The 21,283-nt window shown below is 46.5% G+C and overlaps 1 protein-coding gene across 1 annotated transcript in view; it reads right to left on the bottom strand.

Moving 5' to 3' along the window:
* The window catches only part of LOC8024741 (phosphatidylinositol phosphatase PTPRQ), a 138,517-nt gene that overhangs the window by 78,264 nt on the left and 38,970 nt on the right, over positions 1–21,283 (bottom strand). Inside the window, exons 6-8 of the mRNA XM_029977549.3 lie at positions 19,648–19,718; positions 15,080–15,305; positions 14,114–14,419 (exon numbers count right to left, since the gene is read on the bottom strand). Coding sequence (XP_029833409.3) covers positions 14,114–14,419; positions 15,080–15,305; positions 19,648–19,718 — 603 coding nt within the window. The remainder of the gene's footprint in view (positions 1–14,113; positions 14,420–15,079; positions 15,306–19,647; positions 19,719–21,283) is intronic.

Here is a 21,283-nt window from a genome sequence, read left to right as displayed (position 1 = left end):
CCCGCACAAGCAATCGTAGTTCGACAGCGTCTGGTTTGCCCTTGTCACGGCTACTATCCACGTTCTCGGACGAACGGAGGGGGCAGAAACAATTGAAAACTGATCTTCGAACCTTTCTAGACTCTCTTGGTACAGCCCCCATCGCAACATTTTGACGAGAAGGCAGGTTTTTTGTCTCGTTGCTTCCAAAGGAACACAAGAATGCATGTCTGGCACGGCGATTTCTGCCCACCGCCCCAGACCGGAAGTGCGACCGGCGTGCCACCACCGCGGCGTGACGTAGGAGAGTTGAGTTCGTGTATAGGTTCGCGTTTTTTTTTTTTTTTATTTTCAGTTGTGGGAATATTTGCATCTTTGCGGCATTTATAATTGCATGGTTAAGAAATGGTACAGATTTGTCACATGTACACAACCTTCGCCAAAAAAAACATCTGTTATTAGCGTACTGCAAAATGTACGGCACAGCTTATTTCTAAGCAATCTTTTTCCCTTTTTTTTTTTTTTTCATTTGTAAGTTGAGTTTATTTGTGGACATCGTGCGCAGAAGGAATACATGGTCAATTCTGGGTTTTAATTTAGAATGTGGGTTATACGGCGTAAAACATAGGACCATCATACTTCCCGTTTTTGCTTAACATTTGGGCTGGGAAGTCCCTTTGGAATTACAACTAGCCTTCGTGCAGCAATCCTGTTCGCTCGGTATTGACAGCAGAGTAGACGCTATGCGTATTTTAGGCCAATATTGTCTCCGGTTACGGTCACGGGATTATAGTCTCGAAGCGGCTGACAACGCAGAGCACGGTACCTCCTTGAAGGTCATTGCTTGGTAGACCACTCGCATAACATCCACTGTACTATCAACTTTCGGACGAATTCACAAAAGTATCGAAGTGAAAAATCCTCTCGCTGTGTTCATTGTTGGGATTACTCTAGAAGATAAGCCTTTGGTGGGCGCACCCCCCTGCCGATTTTGAAGGAGCACATGCTTTGCGAGCTGGGGATGAGGAGGCACGCGAAATGCTGGAATTAGGGGGATGTTTCTTCCTGTCCTCTCCAGTAATCCATCTGCTTGCTCCTCCCCAGCCTTCTCTTTCCTCGCCCTGAAATCTTAGCTGCGGCCTGTGGGACTGCCGTAGATTTCAGTGGCAACGTGACAGCGAATTCGAAGTGTACCAGAGCTAGTGTTCGAAACGTCCTACGCGTATATCGGCAACAAGCGATTTCTTTAAAGAAATCACAGAAATTATTCTGCTGTGGTTCGGTTCGGCTAATGACGGCGTGTGCCGCATCGTGTTGAATCTGCACAGAGCTCTTCCTTCTCCTTTTTGCTTTTGTGTGGTTGTTCTGCAGTTCCCATATCGACATATATCTCGGATAACATCTTTCAAGTCCAATATTTTTGTGGTAAGTGCTCTGCAACGTGCCTGTTGGCAACGAGTGACCGTTATTCTACGGGTACTCTTCCAGACCATCTATAGAATTAAGCAGCGTCTATCCTCCCAGCAGCCGGGAGAATAAGGAGTTTTAGAATAGCGCACGCAAAATCTTTGCGTACGCCAAGAATAGCGTCGTCGTCACTGCGCATGCTCCGAACGCAAACCAGGTTTTGCGCTTTGTGTGCGCAATTTTAGCGTGCGCTATTTCTCAGAAATAGCGTGCGTACGCAAAGGAACTTTGCGCTCCTCTAAGGAGGATTCGTGATGAGAAGTTGGCTAAAGCCAAGACGAGCACAGTTTAAAAAAAAAATGACGGCCCCCAGGACCACGGCTGCGGCCGCTTTGGCGGCGTCGTGAGCGCGACGTCGGCGGCATCCTCGCGACTGTGACTTTCAATACGGGATTACGGGATAACATTGCACTCGGTTTGCAAAACCCAGCAGGGTGGCAACGATCACCGGCAACTTGATGCTTCCGACGAGCGAACATTTATCGGCGAAGGTCAGTACACTCTTGCCGAGGCGACGCATGCGGCGGACACGACCGGTCGACCGGTCGACCGCTCGCGTCGCACTCTCACGTTTAAACAAATATAGAATTGTTACTCCGGGCCAAAAATCTTGTTTTTTTCTCAAGTTGCAGCATTTCGTGTCTGAAATAAAAATCGTAACTGTATCTTGGTGGTGTTGCAAGCGCTAGATGCTTAAGCTTTTGCGTCGCGGCGGAGAAACGCTATTCTAAAACTCTCTTGCGTCGCGTGCGCTAAAGCAACCGCTAAATTGAGCGCCAGCGTGCGCTAAAATTGCGTACGTTATTCTAAAACTCCCTAATAATTTCCCTGAAATTCTACCGGCAGTCGCGTCCCATATTAGCTGTCTGAAATCATGTGACAACTCCCGGTAGAATACTGACTTTCTTGTTCTCCCGATATTTCGTGGATACACATTTGATGGACACGTTCGGTCGACAGTGACATAAAATCGACACTCGTTACGCGAATTTCACGCTGCAGGGACAATTCGTCGGGTGTATTACTTGCTGGCCGACGAGTTCACGCAGCTTCACGGCGACATTCTGTGGCGGCTCAATACAAAAGTTTTAATCCACATGGACCACCCTACATTCCATTTGCGGTGACAGTCTAAGATGACTTGCTACAAAAAAAAAAGAAAAAAAGCTTATCATCGCTGTTTGTAAAACAATATCTCGATGAAACAGCGTGCCAATAAAACGATCTGTCGATGTAACGACGTTCGATGAACTGATTGCCACCACCAATGAGAAGCGTCTCCCGGTAGAATTTCGGGAAAATTATTTTACCAGACGCCGGAACAATAGACACTATAGGTAGCCTAGAATTACACCGGTTTTTGTTTGCTTAGCAATCTTCTGAGCTGTATAAAAGCTTAGTAGTACCTCTTCACATTTCGCAGATCGCTCGTACGTTTGTACTTGTCTACAGAACAGGCTGTGTGTAATAAGCTAGGAGATTTGAAAACACTATTCTGGTCTGTTTTCCTGCCTGTTTGCAAACACCTGTGGAAGTACATTTTCTTCACGGGTTTCCTCCGTGTTTTAAATATGTTAATCCAGTTCGGGACGTCTTAAATAACTTTAAGATATCCAACCATTTAGCAGGCGCCTTAAAAATAATTTGCCTGAATATTCAAAGGCCACGTGCCAGGTCGAACGCTCGCATATGTATCAAACGGGTACCATTTCAAACCGGTATCCGTACCGTATAATCACGTTTAATCCAAACGGGACGACACGTTTGCCACCCGTTCAATCCAAACGGATTGACCGGTTTGTCACCGATTTGAATTTCAAATGTGTTTTTTTAGCAGCGTTTCCAGGTCTTTATTTGAGTAAACTCTTACATAAACACGTTTTTGATAGGAAACTCTGCAATGGAGGCTATCTGTGTTGTCACCTTGTCGTGTTGATGGCACAAATTCGCTTATCCACCGATAAGGGCAACACGCGTCGTCCAACGAATGTCGCTGCTGTTTTTGTTTCCGAGAGCTGTCACATCGAGGCAAGATTGTTGTTGTCGACTGTGTTGCTGTTGTTCTCGCGATGTGACATGTTTGTCAGGCAACAGGGCGACCGAGAAACAACATGACCAACTGTTGATGAACATTTTGTGTTGCTGTCGCCGCCGTGTTTCTTCAATGTGAGGGCCTTAAAGAAGCAGACAACGCTAACCGTTAGAAGTGTGGGGCCCTCCGCTTTGGACTTTGTGCCATTCTTCGCTATTCTGGCAAACGTTCAAAGGGGCACTGACAAGTCAAAATTATAGCTTTTTTGTATTATCCGAAACGATTGAAAACGATGCCTGGTCATTACCCTCAAACTTTGGAACATGGAAACTCAGTATTTGTGAAGTAAACATATATAAGGCTCCAATCCACTCTATGAAGGCCGTTGGACAGCGAAGCTGTGGTACCACCTGCAACGATTGCCCACTGCACCAGGTAGTGCTTCAGTCTTTGACGTCCCAGAGATCGTCCGGTTTATAAAACAAATGAACAAAGACCACCTTAACACCGCTGCTTGAAATGTAGATGAAACGTTTAACCACCAATTCTCAAGGTGAACGCCAAAAAAACGAAGAATTGCGAGATCTGTTAAAGTGTTTTGAGTATTCTTGTAGACCACTTGCCACCTCCAAGATGTAGTATTGTACAGCCGAAGGCACTCGTTGAATCTCCAACTTTGCTGTCCGTGTAGCTTTCTAGCACGGTTGACACGAGCAAGTTCAAAATGCTTGCAAAGACGGTGCGACCGGAAGTCGCTTGGGACGCAAGCGGCAGTTCATGTTTGTAAACCGCAGAAGGGTATATACTAAATGATTGACGAAAGAAAGGTAAATGCACTGTACCAAAACTTTTTTTTTCATATATATGAGACTTCGCACGCTGCCGTTTCTGCGGCAGCTCTGGAACCGCAACCCTTACCGAGAAACGCACGCGGGGAGCGCTACGTGCTTCGCATTGTTAGCGGGGCTAGTGACGTCACTCCGCACTTCGTACTCTGCCGTTGCCGCAGCAGCTTATGCAACCACAATCTTTACCGAGAAACGCATGCGGGGAGCGCTATGTGCTTATCTATCACGCAGTTTTGATACTAGTTTTGTGGTTTTCTTATTCAGAGGTGTGATATATGCGCCAGTTGCGCCATTTTGATACAAACCAAAATTTCTGTGCCTAGTTGCTCCAAAAACGTGAAATCGGTCGAAATTGCGCCCTACTGCGCCAAAGTAACTAAAAAAAACGTTTCCGGCGACGTTACATTTAGCGGGAAACGAGAGCTTGGTTGGCAACATTCAATATTATTAAAGTGATGAGTGAAAGGCAGAGAGGTAAGCCTGGACTTCTGTCCTAGCTGGCTACTCTGCACAGGGGAAAGGATTATGGGATGAAAAGGTGGGATGAGGTGCTTAATGAACATGAGAAGAGAGGGCTGAAAGGATGATGGGTTGAATAGTTAAATATCAGTCTCTGCCTACAGGGATTGCATCAACCGGGTGTCCTCGAGAAATCGCACTAGGGCTTTTGTGGCTTTCATTGAATGTTCCGTGGACTGCCACGAGCCCAGCACTTTGTCACAGGAGAAAGGTCGGTCGTCTAGCCTCTGAATTGTTCTGTGAAGGTCTTCTCTTTCCACGGCGTAGATGGCAGATTCACAGATAAGGTGATTTGCAGTTTCCTGGGCATCGCAGACTGGGCAGTTAGAGCTGTCTCTTCTTTTTATTCGATGTAGAAAGTGTCGGGTAAACGCCACCCCCAGTCGGAGTCTGTGTAGTACTGCCTGGGACCTGCGTGGAAGTCCGGACGGATATCTAAATGTCATATGTGGATCGAGGGCGTATAATCGGGAGTGATGGTATTCGGGATCAGCCCATAGATGTGATGTCAGGAGTTTGGCTACGTTACGCACTGTTGAGTTAGCTTCTGACTTGAAGTAAGGAATTTTCAAGGTGCGCACATTTTTATGGGCAGATTTAGCCGCTGCATCTGCTGCCTCGTTGCCAGAAATCCCACTATGGCTTGGAATCCATTGGAGGCGCAGATCATGTCCTTTAACTCGGCAGCGGTTTAAAAGCAGCATGATGTTCAAACCAAGTTCTTGGTATCCGCTAGGTACCATAGCCGATTGTAGAATTTTCAATGACACTTTGGAGTCAGTGAAGATAGTCCATGTTTGAGGTTGTTGTTTCTCGATATACTTCACCGCTTCTTGAATGGCAATCAGTTCGGTTGTTGTTGAAGTTGTTTTGTGACTTAGTTTGTGCTTAATAGTTATATCTCTGGTAGGAAACACAGCAGCGGCTGTTGAGCTCATTATACTTGTAGAACCATCGGTGAAAACGTGTATACGAGATATATGAGATCCATAGAGTTCGGTCATTGTATGTTGGTACAGCACCGCCTGAGGAGTGTTGCGTTTTGTATGTATCCCAGGAATGTCGAGGGATATTAGCGGCGTAGGTATGGTCCAAGGTGGAGTAGCTGCAATTTCTGGTGTTAGAAACCTTGATGGAAATTCTTGTTGGTACAGTGCTAAAACACGAGCATAGTTGGACGATGGTCTAGACGACATAATGTCGGCTAGATGATGTCTTTTATGTCTGGTTAGATGCCGTAAATGTATTCTTAAGGTTTCTTGAATTTGAAGAACACATGCTGGGAAGTGTCGGGATTCGGCTATAGTGCCTGGCGTGGAGGCTGACCGAGGGAGACCAAGACAGCAGCGCAGAGCTCGAGCCTGTAGGCTCTGTAGCATCTTCATATTTGTTTTGCACGTGCCGTTGAAAGCGGGGAGGCTGTAGCGCAAGATGCCCACAAAAATAGCTTGGTAAAGACGTAGCAGAGCAGGAACTGTCACTCCCCATGTTGTGCCACTGATGAACCGGGCTAGTAGGACAAACGCTGAGAGCTTCTTCTTAAGATGTTGAATATGGGCCGTCCACGTCAGACCGCGATCAACGACGACGCCCAAGAAGAGATGTTTCTTTACGAAAGGTATTTTTTCTTTGCAGATAGTTAGTGGGTATTTGTCCATGCTTCGGCGTGTAAACGCGATTGCAGCAGACTTTGATGTTGATATATGTAGTTTCCGGTATGCTAAGTAATGATGCAGGATATCCAATGTTCTCTGAAGTCTTGCTTTTATATGCAATCGCGTAATTCCGGACGCCCAAATACAAATATCATCCGCATAAATCGAAGCATGAACTGTGTTAGGAAGTGTCTTAACAAGGCTGATGAGCGGTAGTTGGAAAAGTGTTGGGCTCAGCACTCCTCCTTGTGGCACTCCCTTGGTTACGCGAAAGAGTCGTGTATTTCCTGATTCTGTGGAGATGTAAATAAATCTGTTGTCGAGATAGCTAGATATCCAGCTGTATATATGACCACCCAGTCCAAGTTCTTCTAAGGATTTTAGAATGGCCCTATGAGTGATAGAATCAAATGCGCTCTTGATATCTAAGAATACAGCGGCACACATGCGCCCCTCCGACTTAGATTGTTCCACTGAAGTCACGAGATCAATTACGCTGTCAATAGAGCTTCGGCCTCTCCGAAATCCGGACATTATATTTGGGTAATACCCGTTTTTCTCTAGATACCTTTCGATACGAAAGAGGATCATTTTCTCCATCAGTTTACCAATACAACTCGCAAGAGCTATAGGGCGGTAAGAGGATATATCAAGCATTGACTTGCCTGGTTTAAGTAGAGGAACTATCCTGCTTTTTTTCCACATCAGAGGTACAACACCGGTTTCCCACGAGATGTTGAAAAACGCTAGAAGCCGCGCCTTCGCCTCTGATCCCAGGTGGATTAGGTCTGAGTACCTCACACCGTCAGGGCCGGGTGACGATTTCGCATTTGTAGAACCGAGTGCAGCTTCCATTTCTTGCATACTAAACGGGTCATTCATTTTCCCGTTCGTTGTGGAAGGAATGGCAACATTATCCTTGGAACCCAGCTGTTGGCTATTTGATGAGCTGGTGAGCATAGTGCAATATTCTTCGGCGATACATTTTTCAGAGCATTGCTTATGCAAAGCTAATGCCTTAAATGGACGCAGTTGATGGGGGGGTGTTTTTAGTCCACGTGCAATTTTCCATGCGTTGGTGTATGGCTTTTTGGGGTCCATTGAAGCGCATATAGATTTCCAGCGTCGCCAACCAAGTTTCTGTAGGTGCCGCCTCGTGAGCCTTTGGGCCTTCCGGGCATCTCGCAAATCATTCGGGTCTTTTGTTCGTCTTACTTTGCGCTCTGCTCGACGGCGAATTGCGCGCAAGCGTTCATATTCTGAATCAATGGTGGATTGGTTACTTGAAAGGTTGTAAGTTTTGGTAGCAGCTTTCCTCGATTTCAGAATGTCGCTCTCGAACGTAGAAAAGCTTGCAGTGTTCTTGCAAGCCTGCTCCATTGAGGTTTTATAAGTATCCCAGTGTGTTTGTTGAACTGTATTTCTATTTGGTGTGCCTTGGAACGACTTGATTATTATGTAGGTAGGAATATGGTCGCTTCCGCGCGTCTCAATATCAGTGAACCAGTCCGCAGAAGAGAGAATGGTGTTTGTCATAAATGTCACGTCCAGACAGCTGCTGCAGGTTGTACCGCGTAGATAAGTTGGGCTCCCGTCGTTTAATACTGATAGGTGGTGTGCAGCAGCGAGGTCAGCCAGGCGTCTTCCTCGTGTATTCATGTGCAGACTTCCCCATACTGGATGATGTGCGTTAAAATCGCCGGTTAATATATGCGGAGGAGGACAGTTGTTCAGAATGTCTTCGAGTCTTTTTTCTTCAAATCTGACCCCGGGTGGAATGTATGCTGCTATTACGGAAACCTTACACTTTCCATGTTGGATGGTTACACATACATATTCATTATCCGGATGGTGTTGAACGTCGTAAGAAACATATGTAAGTTCCTTGCGCACAGCAATCATCACTCTTGCTGGTCCTGATGTCCGTGCGGAGTGAAATACTTCATACCCCGAAAGGCGGAAGTCACTACCCAGTTTAGATTCACATATGGCTAATATAGGAAAACGGTACTTTTGAATAAATTGACGAAAGTCCGAAAGACGTGTTTTCAATCCCCTGGCATTCCATTGAAAGATGGTAGCTCGTTGAATTTGATCCTCAATGAGAGAACCATCCTTGGATAAATGGGATGGCTGTGTCGATAATTTTAGTTAGAGTGCTGGCAAATGGTGATGAGAGTTGTTGAAAGAAGACTCGGAGAGCATTGATTGCAGCCAGTAAAATGTCACCGATATTCAGCGATGGAGAAGGTCTCGATAAGGTTTCCGGCAACGCTTGCCTTTTTGGCTCAGGAGACTTCTCCACGTTCGACGTGTCCATCGCTTGTTCCTTGTCGGCATCGACATGATGGAGGTCAGGTCCAGTATTTCCTTTTCTGACGAACTCAGTCGAATGATGTTTTTTCCAATTATGCTGCGATTCCTCGACAGTGGGAGCTGGTGCCGTGGGATTAGTTGGTGTTTCTGTGACCTTGTCTGTATTGGCAGCCCTGTTAGGGAGGGGAGGAAACATTGCCGTGTCGTTAAGTGGAACTTCATTGTCCGTGGCTGGTTTCTTGGTGTTTAACTTGCGCTGGGCAACAACCAATTGTCTATTGCTGCCTTCTTTGGATGTTGACTGTGGCATCACGTTTTGTAGTTTTCTAGATATTTCCCGAGGTGCTTCAGGAGCAGTAGACGATGACACTTTTTTGACAGCGTTCTTCGCCGTGCGGTAGTCTGCATGATTGGAGCGACGATATTCAGCAACGGCCTTTTCTTCGTGCCATTTAGGACATTGGCGTGAGGTAGAGGGATGTTCAAGCCCACAATTGACGCAATGTGGTGTCTCGTCACAATCGGTACCCTCGTGCTTGGTGCCGCATCGTATGCACAAAGGTGATATGCACGCTGCTGCGACGTGCCCTAGTCGTCCACATAGCTTGCATTGTGTTGGCTTCTCTAAGTACTGGTTTACCTTGTGGCGTACAAAGCCAATGTGAACAGCATCTGGGGCATGTGAAGTTGAAAAGGTAAGCGCTACAGACTCTGATATTCCCAGCCTGCGTACCCTTATGACGGAGGGTTCTGATTTTACGCATTCGAGAATTTCCTTCTCGGTGATGTCAACCGATACACCATGAATCACACCAACTGCCATACTGCTCGTGCGTGGTTCATATGCTCTTACTTGAATGCCACACAATGTGGTGATGCGCAGAAGTGTTGTGGTTGTGTCAAAGTTACGTGTGTCCACGGCGAGGATATTTAGTCTTGCGTTGGGACGAATGCTTATGATTCCTTCTGGGCAGTTGGCTTTTAGAGCACTCGTTAGCTTGACAGGATTAAGGGTTCTTATTTTGATCTGTGGATCTTGCGGTGTAAATATGACAACGTTTCCTAGTGCTGTGCCGTTAGGAATGGTCGTGTTCGCACTAGATCCAGAGCTTTTCCGGACTCGTTTCTTTCTTTTAGGGAGCAGAAATTCGCCTTCATCATCAGTTGAAGCTTCGCAACTTGATATTTCAGTTTCTGTCTCATAAGTTGTATTTTTCTCGATAGCTTGTTGTGGGTCATCTTGCCTTTGGGATGTCGTAGCCGGTGGAAGTGGTGAGGTCATTATCAGTCCTTGCGTCTCGTTAGAAAGGTGCTCACTCATGGATGTTGAGGGTGGTAGATCAGGTCCTGGGTCGCTCTTGAAATGGGAAATTCGGCGTTGTGGCAATCTAGACGATGCAGATGATCGGGTCCATGGGGCCGATGATGTTTCGAAGTCAAATATTTAGAACTGGGATCTTCTGACAGCTCCGTGGTCTGTAGAGGAGGCTTCTAAAATGTCCTTTTCGTTGGTAAATGTTTTCAGAAACCCAAAAACGCAAAATTATTTGCAAAATTGCCGAGCACTAACAAAAAAGCGTTCGTAGAGCACGGCAGCTTCTTCTTCTTCCAACATTCAATATCGTTGTAGTAAAGTACATGGCATGGGGTAAAGGGTGGCGCAAGCAACCGTCGGATTCGAAGATTTCAGCTGTAGTATCCTTCTATAGGATAATACGACGATATTGGAATGTTGCCAACCAAGCTCTAGTTTCCCGCTAAATCTAGCGTCGCCGCAAACGGTTTTTTTTTTTTTGTTTTTTTTTTAGTTACTTTGGTATATGATACGTGGTCTTTTCACGATACTACTTTCCGCTGTCACTTTTGACTGCATGCTACCGGTATGCTGTGAGGCGGTCTCTCTGTCTGGCCGCGGGAGGTACGATGCACGGGCTATCAAGATGAGCCAGTATTTCTTTCGTTTTGAGAGTAAACCTTTTTTTAAAAGTGCTATTGAGCGCCTGCATTGTGTAATTGTTCATTCGTGTCCGTAATCTTCTCATCAAAATGGACGGCGCCGTCGCCGTACGTTCGATTATTCCATGCGTGCTTCCAGTGCGTGAACAATCGAAGGAATCGGTCACACACCCGTATTAAGCGTGCATGTGCTGTTAATAGTTTTTCTACCAATTCAATATTTACCTTGTGACACACTTTTGTGGTGAGTTCTTTTCTATCTGCACGTGCTTTCTACGAGCGTCCGATCGATGTCTGGTTCAGAGTAAATCGTGCTTCCCTGTTCATGCTTTCGAATCACCGCTTTTAAAAGTCTTGCACTACAATTGCGCTTTTGCACAAGTTCGTATAGGCTTGAGGTACCTGGTGCCTACCTAACTTTGCAACAAGCCTGTGTTTCTTGTCCTCATCTATACGCATTGGACTCGGATTTGCCTTTTCCGTTTCTTTTTTTTTTTTTTTTCGGCGCGTATCGGCGTTGATGACTTATTGGAATCAGGAGAAAAATATAACGATTAAAAAAGAAAAATAAGATTTATGTAATTCAAATCCGATTTTTTTATGATTTCAGTTGCTGATAAGCTGCTCTAACATTTTCTGCTCCTAATCTGCTCCAAACTGTATACTTTTCTTCTCCGAAGTTGCTCCAAGATGCGTAAACTGCTGCTCCAAAATCCAGATTTTCCTGCTCGAACAATTGCTCCAAAACTTGTTTCACCTGTCTCCCCCCTGCTTATTGAAACAAATGTCAAAACCACATGAGAACAGATAAGGCGCGCGCGAACGGTGATAAGGCGAGCGCGATGGTTTTCTGTCGACTATTGTGTTGACTATACTGTCCTGTCGACGGACATGAAAAAATCCTACCGAGTCATATACAGCTTAGCTGCAAAAACAATTTGAAGTCCTCGCGCGACCCTCGCCAGTGCAGTGATGTCATAGATTGAGTCGTCCTGCAATTCGAGTTTCTCTCACGCCCCCGAACCATCCCTACACCAAGTGTCCTGTACGCCAGTGTCCCGCGATCAAATGCTCTTCTTCGTGCCTGCCGCTTATCGCTGTGAGCAGACGACGCTCACTTTTGAGTTTGAAGTTATTTTAGGGCCCTTTCAGTGATATCAAATTCTTTGAAACGATGTGAGGTCGAAGAGAATGCGCAGTGGACTTTTGTGGGCGACGTGAGGGGCCACGTCGCGCCGGTTCAGAGTGAAAGGCTGATCCGGCGGAGTCACAACCGGTACATACGATACACAGCCACCAAACCCAGTTGTTTTGACCGTTTGACGATTTCCTTTTCGATGTTTAAGAGGTCGTTGGGCAGCTAAAGAAAACAACTTTGTCCGATTCCGCGATTCACCGATCATCCTCAGTGCTACATGTGCCGAGCGCCGCTATGTTTTCCGAGGGAGGATAAAAAGCCAGGAGGCGACATGACTCGATACGGACTCTGATTTTCGGTATTTCAAATAGAAGGGCCGTATTGCGTTCGCAATTACGTTAAAAGATATGTTTTAAGAATTTCGTTATTCAATATTATAGAAATGTCGCTTACAAAGCTTCTAATTTTTTTAATTTTTGACGTCACAAATAAAAAGAAGCGAGGAGGTTAAAAAAGAAAAAGACGGACACAAAAAAAAAAGGCGCGTGCGAGCGTGGGAAATTTTTTTTTTTTTTTCGCGTTGTGGTATTTTTTGGTTTGTATACGACAACAACTTGCATCGTTTTAGACAACAACAAAAAATACGACCTTTCGTGTGTCAGTGCCCCTTTAAGATATCATGGCTAAGCGTGAAGCTATCGAATACAAACTGGTAGCATCGAGCAAAAAATACACATACAAAGGGAGGAATGGGCTGGGCGGGCGCCGAACTTCAATTGAGCGTTTAATAAAAAGAAAACGCCGAGGTAAACAAACACACCGTCATAGCGTAAACACGTGCTCAAATAAAGTTATTTCTTTTTTGTGTAAGTACACCGATGTTTGATCGACACAATTATGACACTCCTTTCCTACTCGTAGGCTTCAGTTTTGCAGTTTTGTTTAGCACCAGGTTGCCGTCAAGCGAGCAGTGCCAGTAAGGTATTTCGATTTGTTGACGACTACCTCGTGGTAGCCAAAATGCCTGAGGGTGCTTCGAATGAAACCGTTGTCAATTCAGTGTTGAATGATTTTACGCGACACTCTGGGTGACTACAATTTACAGACGAACGCCAAACCGGCATGGGGTTGCGATTTCTTGACCTAAAATTGAAGTTCACGAAGCGCCATATGTGTGTTGGCTCTAGCACCCTCGATAGGAAGGGGCCCTTTTGATTCTCCTCACGCAAAACTAGTTAAAAGCGGCATCGCGTCTTCGTGTCTGCAGGTGGCCCTAGAGAAGTCTTGCATATACCATACTCCACGGGAGAGCTTTGGGAGGCAGGTTGAACGACCTAGCGCTGCGCGCTTCCCAGCTTCAGTTCTGTTGGCGATGGCGGAAAAGCTACTAAGTAAGATAAAGATGAGACCACAACTACATAGAGAACCAAATAAAAAACCAGAAGTAATTTCTTATGTACACAAGATCTCTCATAATATGAAAAATATAGCGGGGCGCTTCGATGTGCCTATTGCCTTTTCAGCCCCACGTAAGATGTCGCAGTTATGCCCCAGAGTGGCTGACAGAGATGGGAGAGGCAACAAATGTGCGATAAATTACAGGAGTCGGGGTGGTCCATCGTATGTATAAATTCCGCAGTCAAGGTGGTTCATCGTATTTCTCTTAGCTATGTCCGAGTATACATCGGCCAAACGGGCCGATGTGTCAATGATCGCACACGCGAGCATGCGCTTTCGCTGCGGTCTTATACCACAGAGGGGCACCTTCCTTTACACTCTCACATGCATGTGTCAGCCGAGATTTGACAGCACGATGTTGGGCAAAGTTGCTACCGAAACTGCAAGGAAATGGCTGGAAGCATACGATATAGGAAAGGAGGGTGATAATTGTATCAGTCAAACATTGGTGCATTTACACAGGAAAGATAACTTTTTTGAACACGTGTTGACGCTATGACTGTGTGGTTGTTTAACTCGATGGTTTCTTTTCATTAAACGCTCAGTTGAAGTTCGGCGCTCGTTTTGTCCATTTCTCCCTTCGTCTGTATTTTCTTGCGCGCTGCCACGAGTTTGTTATCATGAACCAAATCGCCTGCATCGCTACATTGATTCCCTATCGAATCAAGGCTCAGAAGAGACGCGTTTGGATAGAAGCGAATAAGCTGACTTCCAGAAGGTGCAATTTCAGGACACGGCCACTTACCGTCTTGTTCCGTTGTGAAGTTGATCGTGAACTCTGGACCGGGTTTGACGGTCACAGCGTGTACAGAGATGGTGTAGACGGCGTATGGGCGTAGCTCTTCGAGGTTGACACGCTGCGACGACATGGGCATAATTAGTTTGGTCTCGGTTTGTTCGATCGGACTGCACGGGAGGACCAGGCGCAGTGGTCTGTAGACGACCCCGTAATCCCGAATGCGACCATTGGGTGTGGCCGGTGATAACCAGGTGAAGCTCGCCTGCCGTGCGAAGCTTCTTGTCATCTGAAGTTGCCGAACTTCGCTGGGCGCTGCATAGAAAGAGAAATGACGCAGATGTAACCCTCTGGTAATTTTTGTTTGTTTGTTGGCTCTTTCAATATACTCTGTTTCACTTGAACTGGACTGCTTTAATCAAGGGCGGGTAGCTTTTGCCTGTGTCTCACAACCGTCTAACGTTAAATGGCTTGAAATATGACAGAAATATGACGGTTTCAGGTGGTTCCGTCCCAATCTCGCAGATTTTCGAGCGTCTGCAAAGCGCCTAATATTTTCTGTTCTTCTTCATAAGGCAGCTTTCAGAAGCTCAGGGAATGATGTCGCTTCAAAAAGTAAGGAAGTAGCCAAAAGTTACTGGAACGTCGTATTATGCCGCCAAACTGCCGTTCAACATCTAGCGATCGACGCTTGACGTCCCTACACGGGAAGCCCCGTTGAACTTCTATACGGCGAGCAAGTATTCAGATATGCGTTTTTGGCGCATCGGGATGCCATGAGGGGCACGCCAAACAAAGGGCGATACAGAGAACGCGTAGATAAGGCGCGATGACAAGGCAGCGAAGCTCGCTCAAACGTTGATTCAAGTCGGGGGAAAACAAGCTCACGTGGGCACATTTGGGGGAAAACAAACGCACGAGGCGCGCGGGAAGCAGTCGAACTTGCATGGGCCATATAGATACTCGTGGACGTACCGTCCTCAGCGGACCTGACTGTCCAAAGTCTCGTCCACTGACTCGATGTACGCTCGGGCGTGTCCAGACGGAGCCTAATGGTCAGCTCCGTGAAGGGACGCGTGGGCACGACGAATCGGTCGGTGGCATTCACACCGGGTTCGGTCAGGTTGAACGACTCCGTGGTCCCGTTCACTTCCAGGGTGACGTTGGCGCTCCAGCAAAGCCACGACTCTCGAGGGGGGTTCTGCACACGTGCGACGCCAAGTGCGACAAGCTTTGGAGTGCTGTTGACCAGTAAATTAATCTCGAAAATTGCACAACCCAGCGAGTGAAGTGTAAAGCACGAACTAAACACATGCTTCATGCGAACTACGAATTCCGCACTTTAAAAAAAAAAAAAAAAAAAAAAATCAGTTTTTGAAAGTTTTTTTTTTTTTTTTTACGCTTTAAGAATCCTTTTAGTTTGTTAAGAACGGTTTCGCCTCAAGCACTATCGCCTCCTCGTGCACAAGAAATGCAACTGAGCGATGAAGAACTCTTTCGCATCAAAAAAGAGAACTTAAAAAAAACCTTATAGGTTTTTTTCACGAAGAACGCTTTTAAAGAGTGCTTAAAAGAATTGTTTTTGTGTGTGTGTGCAAAATATGAACAAGCCGAAGAACCCTGAAGGTCTTTTACGACCAGACCATTTTTTTGTGCAGAAGTCGCAACATTTTTGCGGGCTGTACGACATCACCGTTGACGTTTTCCGGTTTCAGGACCCCCAGTGGCAGGGCAGCTTTTTTCCGTCTCCCTGTCGCCCCGCCAACGTTTTCAAAGTCAAACCATACGTGTTCGGGAGCTCCGCTCTACTTTTGTGTCATGTCGCGGGCGAGAAAGGAAAAAAAAAACACGTGATCACCTTCTTATGTGACTTGCTCGGCTAGCTCTCCAAACCTTCCAAACTGAACCGCAAAATCAGGGAGTTTTCGTAGACCGTTCTCCCACCTCCACTACGCTATCCGCAAAAGGAGACCCCACTACTGCGAATGCGCGGCGCTAGCCTTGTCTGCAGAGTCCCGGATCTCGTAGCGGGTTGCGGGAAAATGCTGCGGGACAGCGGAAACGATCTACGTAAACTCCCTATTATATCGCTTCTTGCGTCTCGCGACGCTCTCTGCAATCCGCTAGGATATCCGAAACTCTATAGTCAAGGCCAGCGGCGCGCGTGAGCACTAGCGGCGTCTTCGTTGCCGAGCGCCCGTAGCGGAGTAGGGTAAACGGTCTACGCCAACTCCCTATTAGGGAGTCTTCGTAGACCGCGTTTCCCCCTCCGCTAAGCCTTCCGCAACGAAAGGGACGCTGCTGCGCCTAATCGCCGATGGCCTTGACTGTGAAGTTCCAGGTATCGTAGCAGATTGAGGAGAGCGTTGCGGGACAGCGGATACGATTAAAGGTCCGTTCACACTCTTGCAACCGAGTACGACCGAGAAAGACCGAGAGAAACTGAAGGCCCATTCACAGTATTGCAACCGAGTACTACCTGGAGAGACCAGACCGGTTTTTAAGCCTCTTGCGATCTCCTAGGACCACCTCCGCGCTGCAGCGTATCCGGTCCTAAGAAGTCGCAAAAGCCTTAAAGACCGGTCTGGTCCCTCTCGGTCTTAGTAGGTCGCAAGAGTATGAACGGCGCCTAAGACTTAATTGTTAAAACCTTTTAAAATTTCTTAGGACGGGAGAACACACCGGCACGCTGGCGCCATCTATGCGGTGACCCTGGAACTGCATTTCACAAGAGCGAAGGTTTTACGGTATTTCCGAGGTCAAATGTGCGTAATATCTATAAGAAAGGCTCGTTTATAACGTTGACAAAAGATTTTCAAGCTAAGAGAGAAAGGATAATGCTCGAGAGAAATAGAAAATATGCCGGACCGCCAAGTTTACACTGTTACCCAATAGATGGCGCCAGTTTATCCTCTCGTTGTAAGAGGTTTTTAAGGAACCCAGTTTTAAGAGGTCGCAAGAGTGTGAACGGGCCTTTACGAAAACTCTCTATTGCCTCTCCCAACGGGTAGCGGAAGTTGCGAAAACTTTGCGGTTTCTGTGTCCCGCAGCCAGCAACCCGCAATCTGATTTCGTTTGGACCAGCCTTCAGTGTCCTCAGAGATGTCTTCAGGCGGTGAATCAATTTTCAAGTATTACTGTTTTTGGCATAAACAAAACTAACAAAACTAAACAAGCTGAAGATCTGTCTAAAAAGAACACACGCAAACAAAGCATCCTATTAAAGGCACGGAAAAAATGGACAGCACGATAACAGGGACAAAGGAGAGGAACACGATGGAACAGGCACGTAGCCAGGATTTTGGTTCGCGGCGGGGGGGCGGGCCGTTCATGGCAAAATGCTGTACGAGGGGGAGAGGGGAGAGGAGGTCCCAGCAAAATGAAAAATTTCGGGAGGGCCCCCCCCCCCCCTCCCCCCCCCCCCTGGCTACGTGCCTGCGATGGACATTCAAGTGCCGACTTTAAAGGGGTAATCACACGGGGGAGAAATCCCTACCTTTGCTTCCAGGGAAGCGCATCACGTGGCAACAACGCCACGCTTTTGCGCGGAGCTAGCAGCGCTGACGTCCACAGGGGACGGGGGAGCTTTTGCTCGGGCTGCACAAACCATTCCCCCCGCCTTGTCGTGGGATATCTTTGCGATTGGCGGAATTTAGTTCGCGTGTCTGGCAACCTTACAGATTTTGCTCAGCCGCATGCCGACAGTGGCATCGGGATCGCCCAACTTGTTGTGGCTTGCGCTGTTGCGCGCGTCCTCCGAAGCAACCGAAGGAATCTTCGATATTCATCAATTGGCAACTTTCAGCGATGGTGGTACCGCGGTGTGAGAAACGAGCTCCCCAGCTCCTGGATGATTGGCTTCAAATTAAATGTGCTTGGTGAATTTTGGGCTTCAAACTAAATGTGCTAAATGTGCTCCTGACACGGAAGTATGCAGGAGGCTCTCAGATCGCTCGTATTTCCCAAAATTAGAATTACTTAAGCGTCACGGGCTGAACCTCGATCAGCTGTTCTACGATGATCATCCAGTTGAGCGGCATTTTGATAGGAACTAGAGCGGCCCTATAGGCCGAGAAAGTTGCGAATGCCGTCCTCAAGCCGCTCTTCATACAACTGGTTATTAAATCCACGTCCTTTGCTTTGCATCCTCCCATTCAAGGAGCATCTTTCGTTCAGCTGGAAGCAGTTCGTCGCCTTGCGCATCTAACAGCGCTGCTGCCATAATTGCGAATCGTCGTTTCATGTGCGCCTCCATTTTTCTACTAACGTCAGCGCGTACCAAGCCCTGTTGCCGAGAGTGCGACCGCTGAATGCGTCTGATAACACTGATAACAAAATAACCTTCGATTATTTTAGGCAATGATTGTGTTCTAGGTGAATACAAAATTGTAGGTAACATTTCTTCACGTGAAGCTTGAGCAGATCTTAATCGAGGACAGCTTAAACTCGGGATTTTTCGGTTCCTTCGAGTTTCATCAAACGAACTCAGATGTTGCTTCTCAAATGTTCGTTTTTTTTTTTTTTTTTTTTTTTTTTTTTTTCAGTACACACTGCAAACACGGAATCATAATGATAACGAATACTGTACACTCTAGGACATCTGGAGCGTCTATCTCACCGCAAAGCAGTTGAGAGCCAATCACCACAATCTACGGCGGGAGCTTAGCGAATGGCGAGGCTGCCTCCGAATTTCTTAGAGCGCAGAGCCGTGTGTACTGCGACATGAGAGAATTGGGCAATATGTTGAGCATGCCGATAGTCTCCAGTCACTGCAAGCCCAAGAAACGAAGGGCGTGGCCGACTCTGTTCGCACTCCTTGCTTCGTCATTTGTTGTCCTCCGGCTTTCTTATCAACAAAGTCCCCAATCTCAGTGGCTGGGGAATGCGTAATGATGGGGTTATTGCCGCACTCAGTCAACTGTGTACCCTACATTCCAGAAGAAAAAAGGAAATGTCTACGAGTTCATTTTTCAGCAGAACGCGAAGACAGCGAATAACGACTTAAAATACAACAACTTGTATAAATGACGAAACTCTAAATACGATTAGATTTGAAAAATGCGATGTGAGCAGGGACAGTGAGCAACTGAAGCGTCAAGGCTCGTTCACTCATTTGCGTCGGCCACGTTGCGCTGCGTTGCGTCGTGCAGCACAGCGCCTCCCCATTGAATCGTCTTAAGGGTCGCCATGGCAACATCTCGACGCAAGCAGTCTTAACGAGGCGCACGTGGTTGCAGCCGCACTCGAACGCAACTGTGTAAACAAGCCTTTATTCTGATTCGCATCGCATTTTTCGGACACAAGCACATTTTGAGCTTCGTCAATTGCCGGGATCCTTTTTTTGGTCGCCATTATTGGCTGCCAAAAAATCAACTCAAGGACTTTTCAATTTTTTTTTTTTTTTTTTTTAGATTGTACTCCGCGAATGTAGGAATGAAAAAGACGGGCACACTCCACGCGCCATATGTTCCATCAGTGTATTCCTTCTGTGTTCAAATTATAGTTTTCCGCGTGTGACACAGTATACAGAACTGGGGACTCACCTCCCACGTTATTAGTACGCTGTCAGCGCTGGAGTTGTCAATGCTGACGTTACTTGGAGGGGATGTGGGCCCTGCAATTGGGAGCACCTCAGTTAGAATAAATGGGGACGCCCAAAGCGAGAATTTGATCTCGGACGCTTTGCACCCTTCTAATTTTAACAAAAAACGCTACGATACAAAAACACACGCGCGACGTTCAAATAACTGAAACTGGAAAGAGGGGAAGAACAAAAAGGCGGCCAATTTCTTTTTCTGCATTTAGATTAATATCTTCGGTGGCGCTGTAGGTTTGAGCGAAATCATAATGCTTACAAAGGTTCACCACGAACATTGACATCGCCATGTTAGTCAAAATAATAGACCGATATCACCAAAGTTGCGCAACGCCACCGCTGCCGCGGTGCATTCTGGTACCTTCAGTTCTCCCGAGTTTTCCGGCCGCGTCAATACGCATTGTACGCCCGGCGTTTGGATATTTTACGGTTAGCTCAAGACTTTTAGCCGGGTGTTTACTCATGGTTTTCAATGGCTGGCTTCTCCTGTTGTACACCACGGTGCTACAGTAACAGAAGCAGGCAAAAAGGCCTCGGATATTATGTCCTTCCGAAAGAAAGCAGCATGGCAAAGAAGGGTAAACAGAGGCGGACAGAGCGGCAGGAAAAATAGAGTTTTTCGATTTGTTTCGCGATTTGCTTCACCATTTTTATCCACCCTATTGCACGTCAGCTAAATAGTGTAAGATTACAGGGTACGAGATATAGAGCCTGCCTAAGTGTTCCGTACGCTGGAATCTGTCTGAGCATACGCTCCGTAGCGGTCCATCCGTTGGTCTATCTCAAATAGAACCTCCGCACCGCTTTGCGGAGGCCCTTTTTAATATACTTTTTGCTAGATGTATTTTGGTGGTTATAACTGTTACTGTTACGATATGTTTCAAGCACAACTGTGCTTCAAAAGATCAAAACAATCATTAAAAAAAGAGCAGCGATTCCCGATATGCATCACTTGAAATAAAACAACTTTTTTCGGAAGCAGTCTTCATTTTTTTTTTATATATACAAACGTGAAGACGCCACATACCGCAATTTAGAAGTGCAGCACCTACCGCCAAAAATGTAACAAACGAACCTCATTCATTTTGTGGTGGTCTATTAAGCTGACGATACTGATCCAATCGAGACCGCAGAAAAAAAGCTTCCCCGTCGGGCGACTGTTAGCGTTCGGAGCTTGCGCATACAAAATAAAACTGAATAGAAACTGTTCACGAAAACTCATCTTCACCCCAACCTTTCAGGATCTGGCATGGTTGCTTCTTTTTGACAGATGCCAATTGTTACCGCGCGTCAGGCATGGCCTTTATGGAGATCATTTCTTCCTTGTGTGCAGGCCTTCTCCCGCAGTTCATCTGTACCCTGTCGTACCGGCTGTCAACTAGAATGAAACAACTTTTAAAAAACTATAGCTCACCGAGAAAGTCGATTTAGCTCATCTTCATTGTAGATTATACGTTATGCACAAGACTGAGCACTACTAAGCTCAGTTTTTAACCAACACATTTGATACTGTTCCGCGGTGCTACACCAAGCTGATGGTTCCTCGAATGTTTTCGTTCTTTGCCATTGCACTAGATGTTCAC

Source organism: Ixodes scapularis, unplaced genomic scaffold (genome assembly GCF_016920785.2).
Source record: "Ixodes scapularis isolate PalLabHiFi unplaced genomic scaffold, ASM1692078v2 PGA_scaffold9__187_contigs__length_104089568, whole genome shotgun sequence".
Classification (NCBI taxonomy): Eukaryota; Metazoa; Arthropoda; class Arachnida; order Ixodida; family Ixodidae; genus Ixodes; species Ixodes scapularis.
The sequence above is the reverse complement of the archived record's forward strand: the minus strand, read 5'-3'. Positions and strand labels throughout refer to the sequence as shown.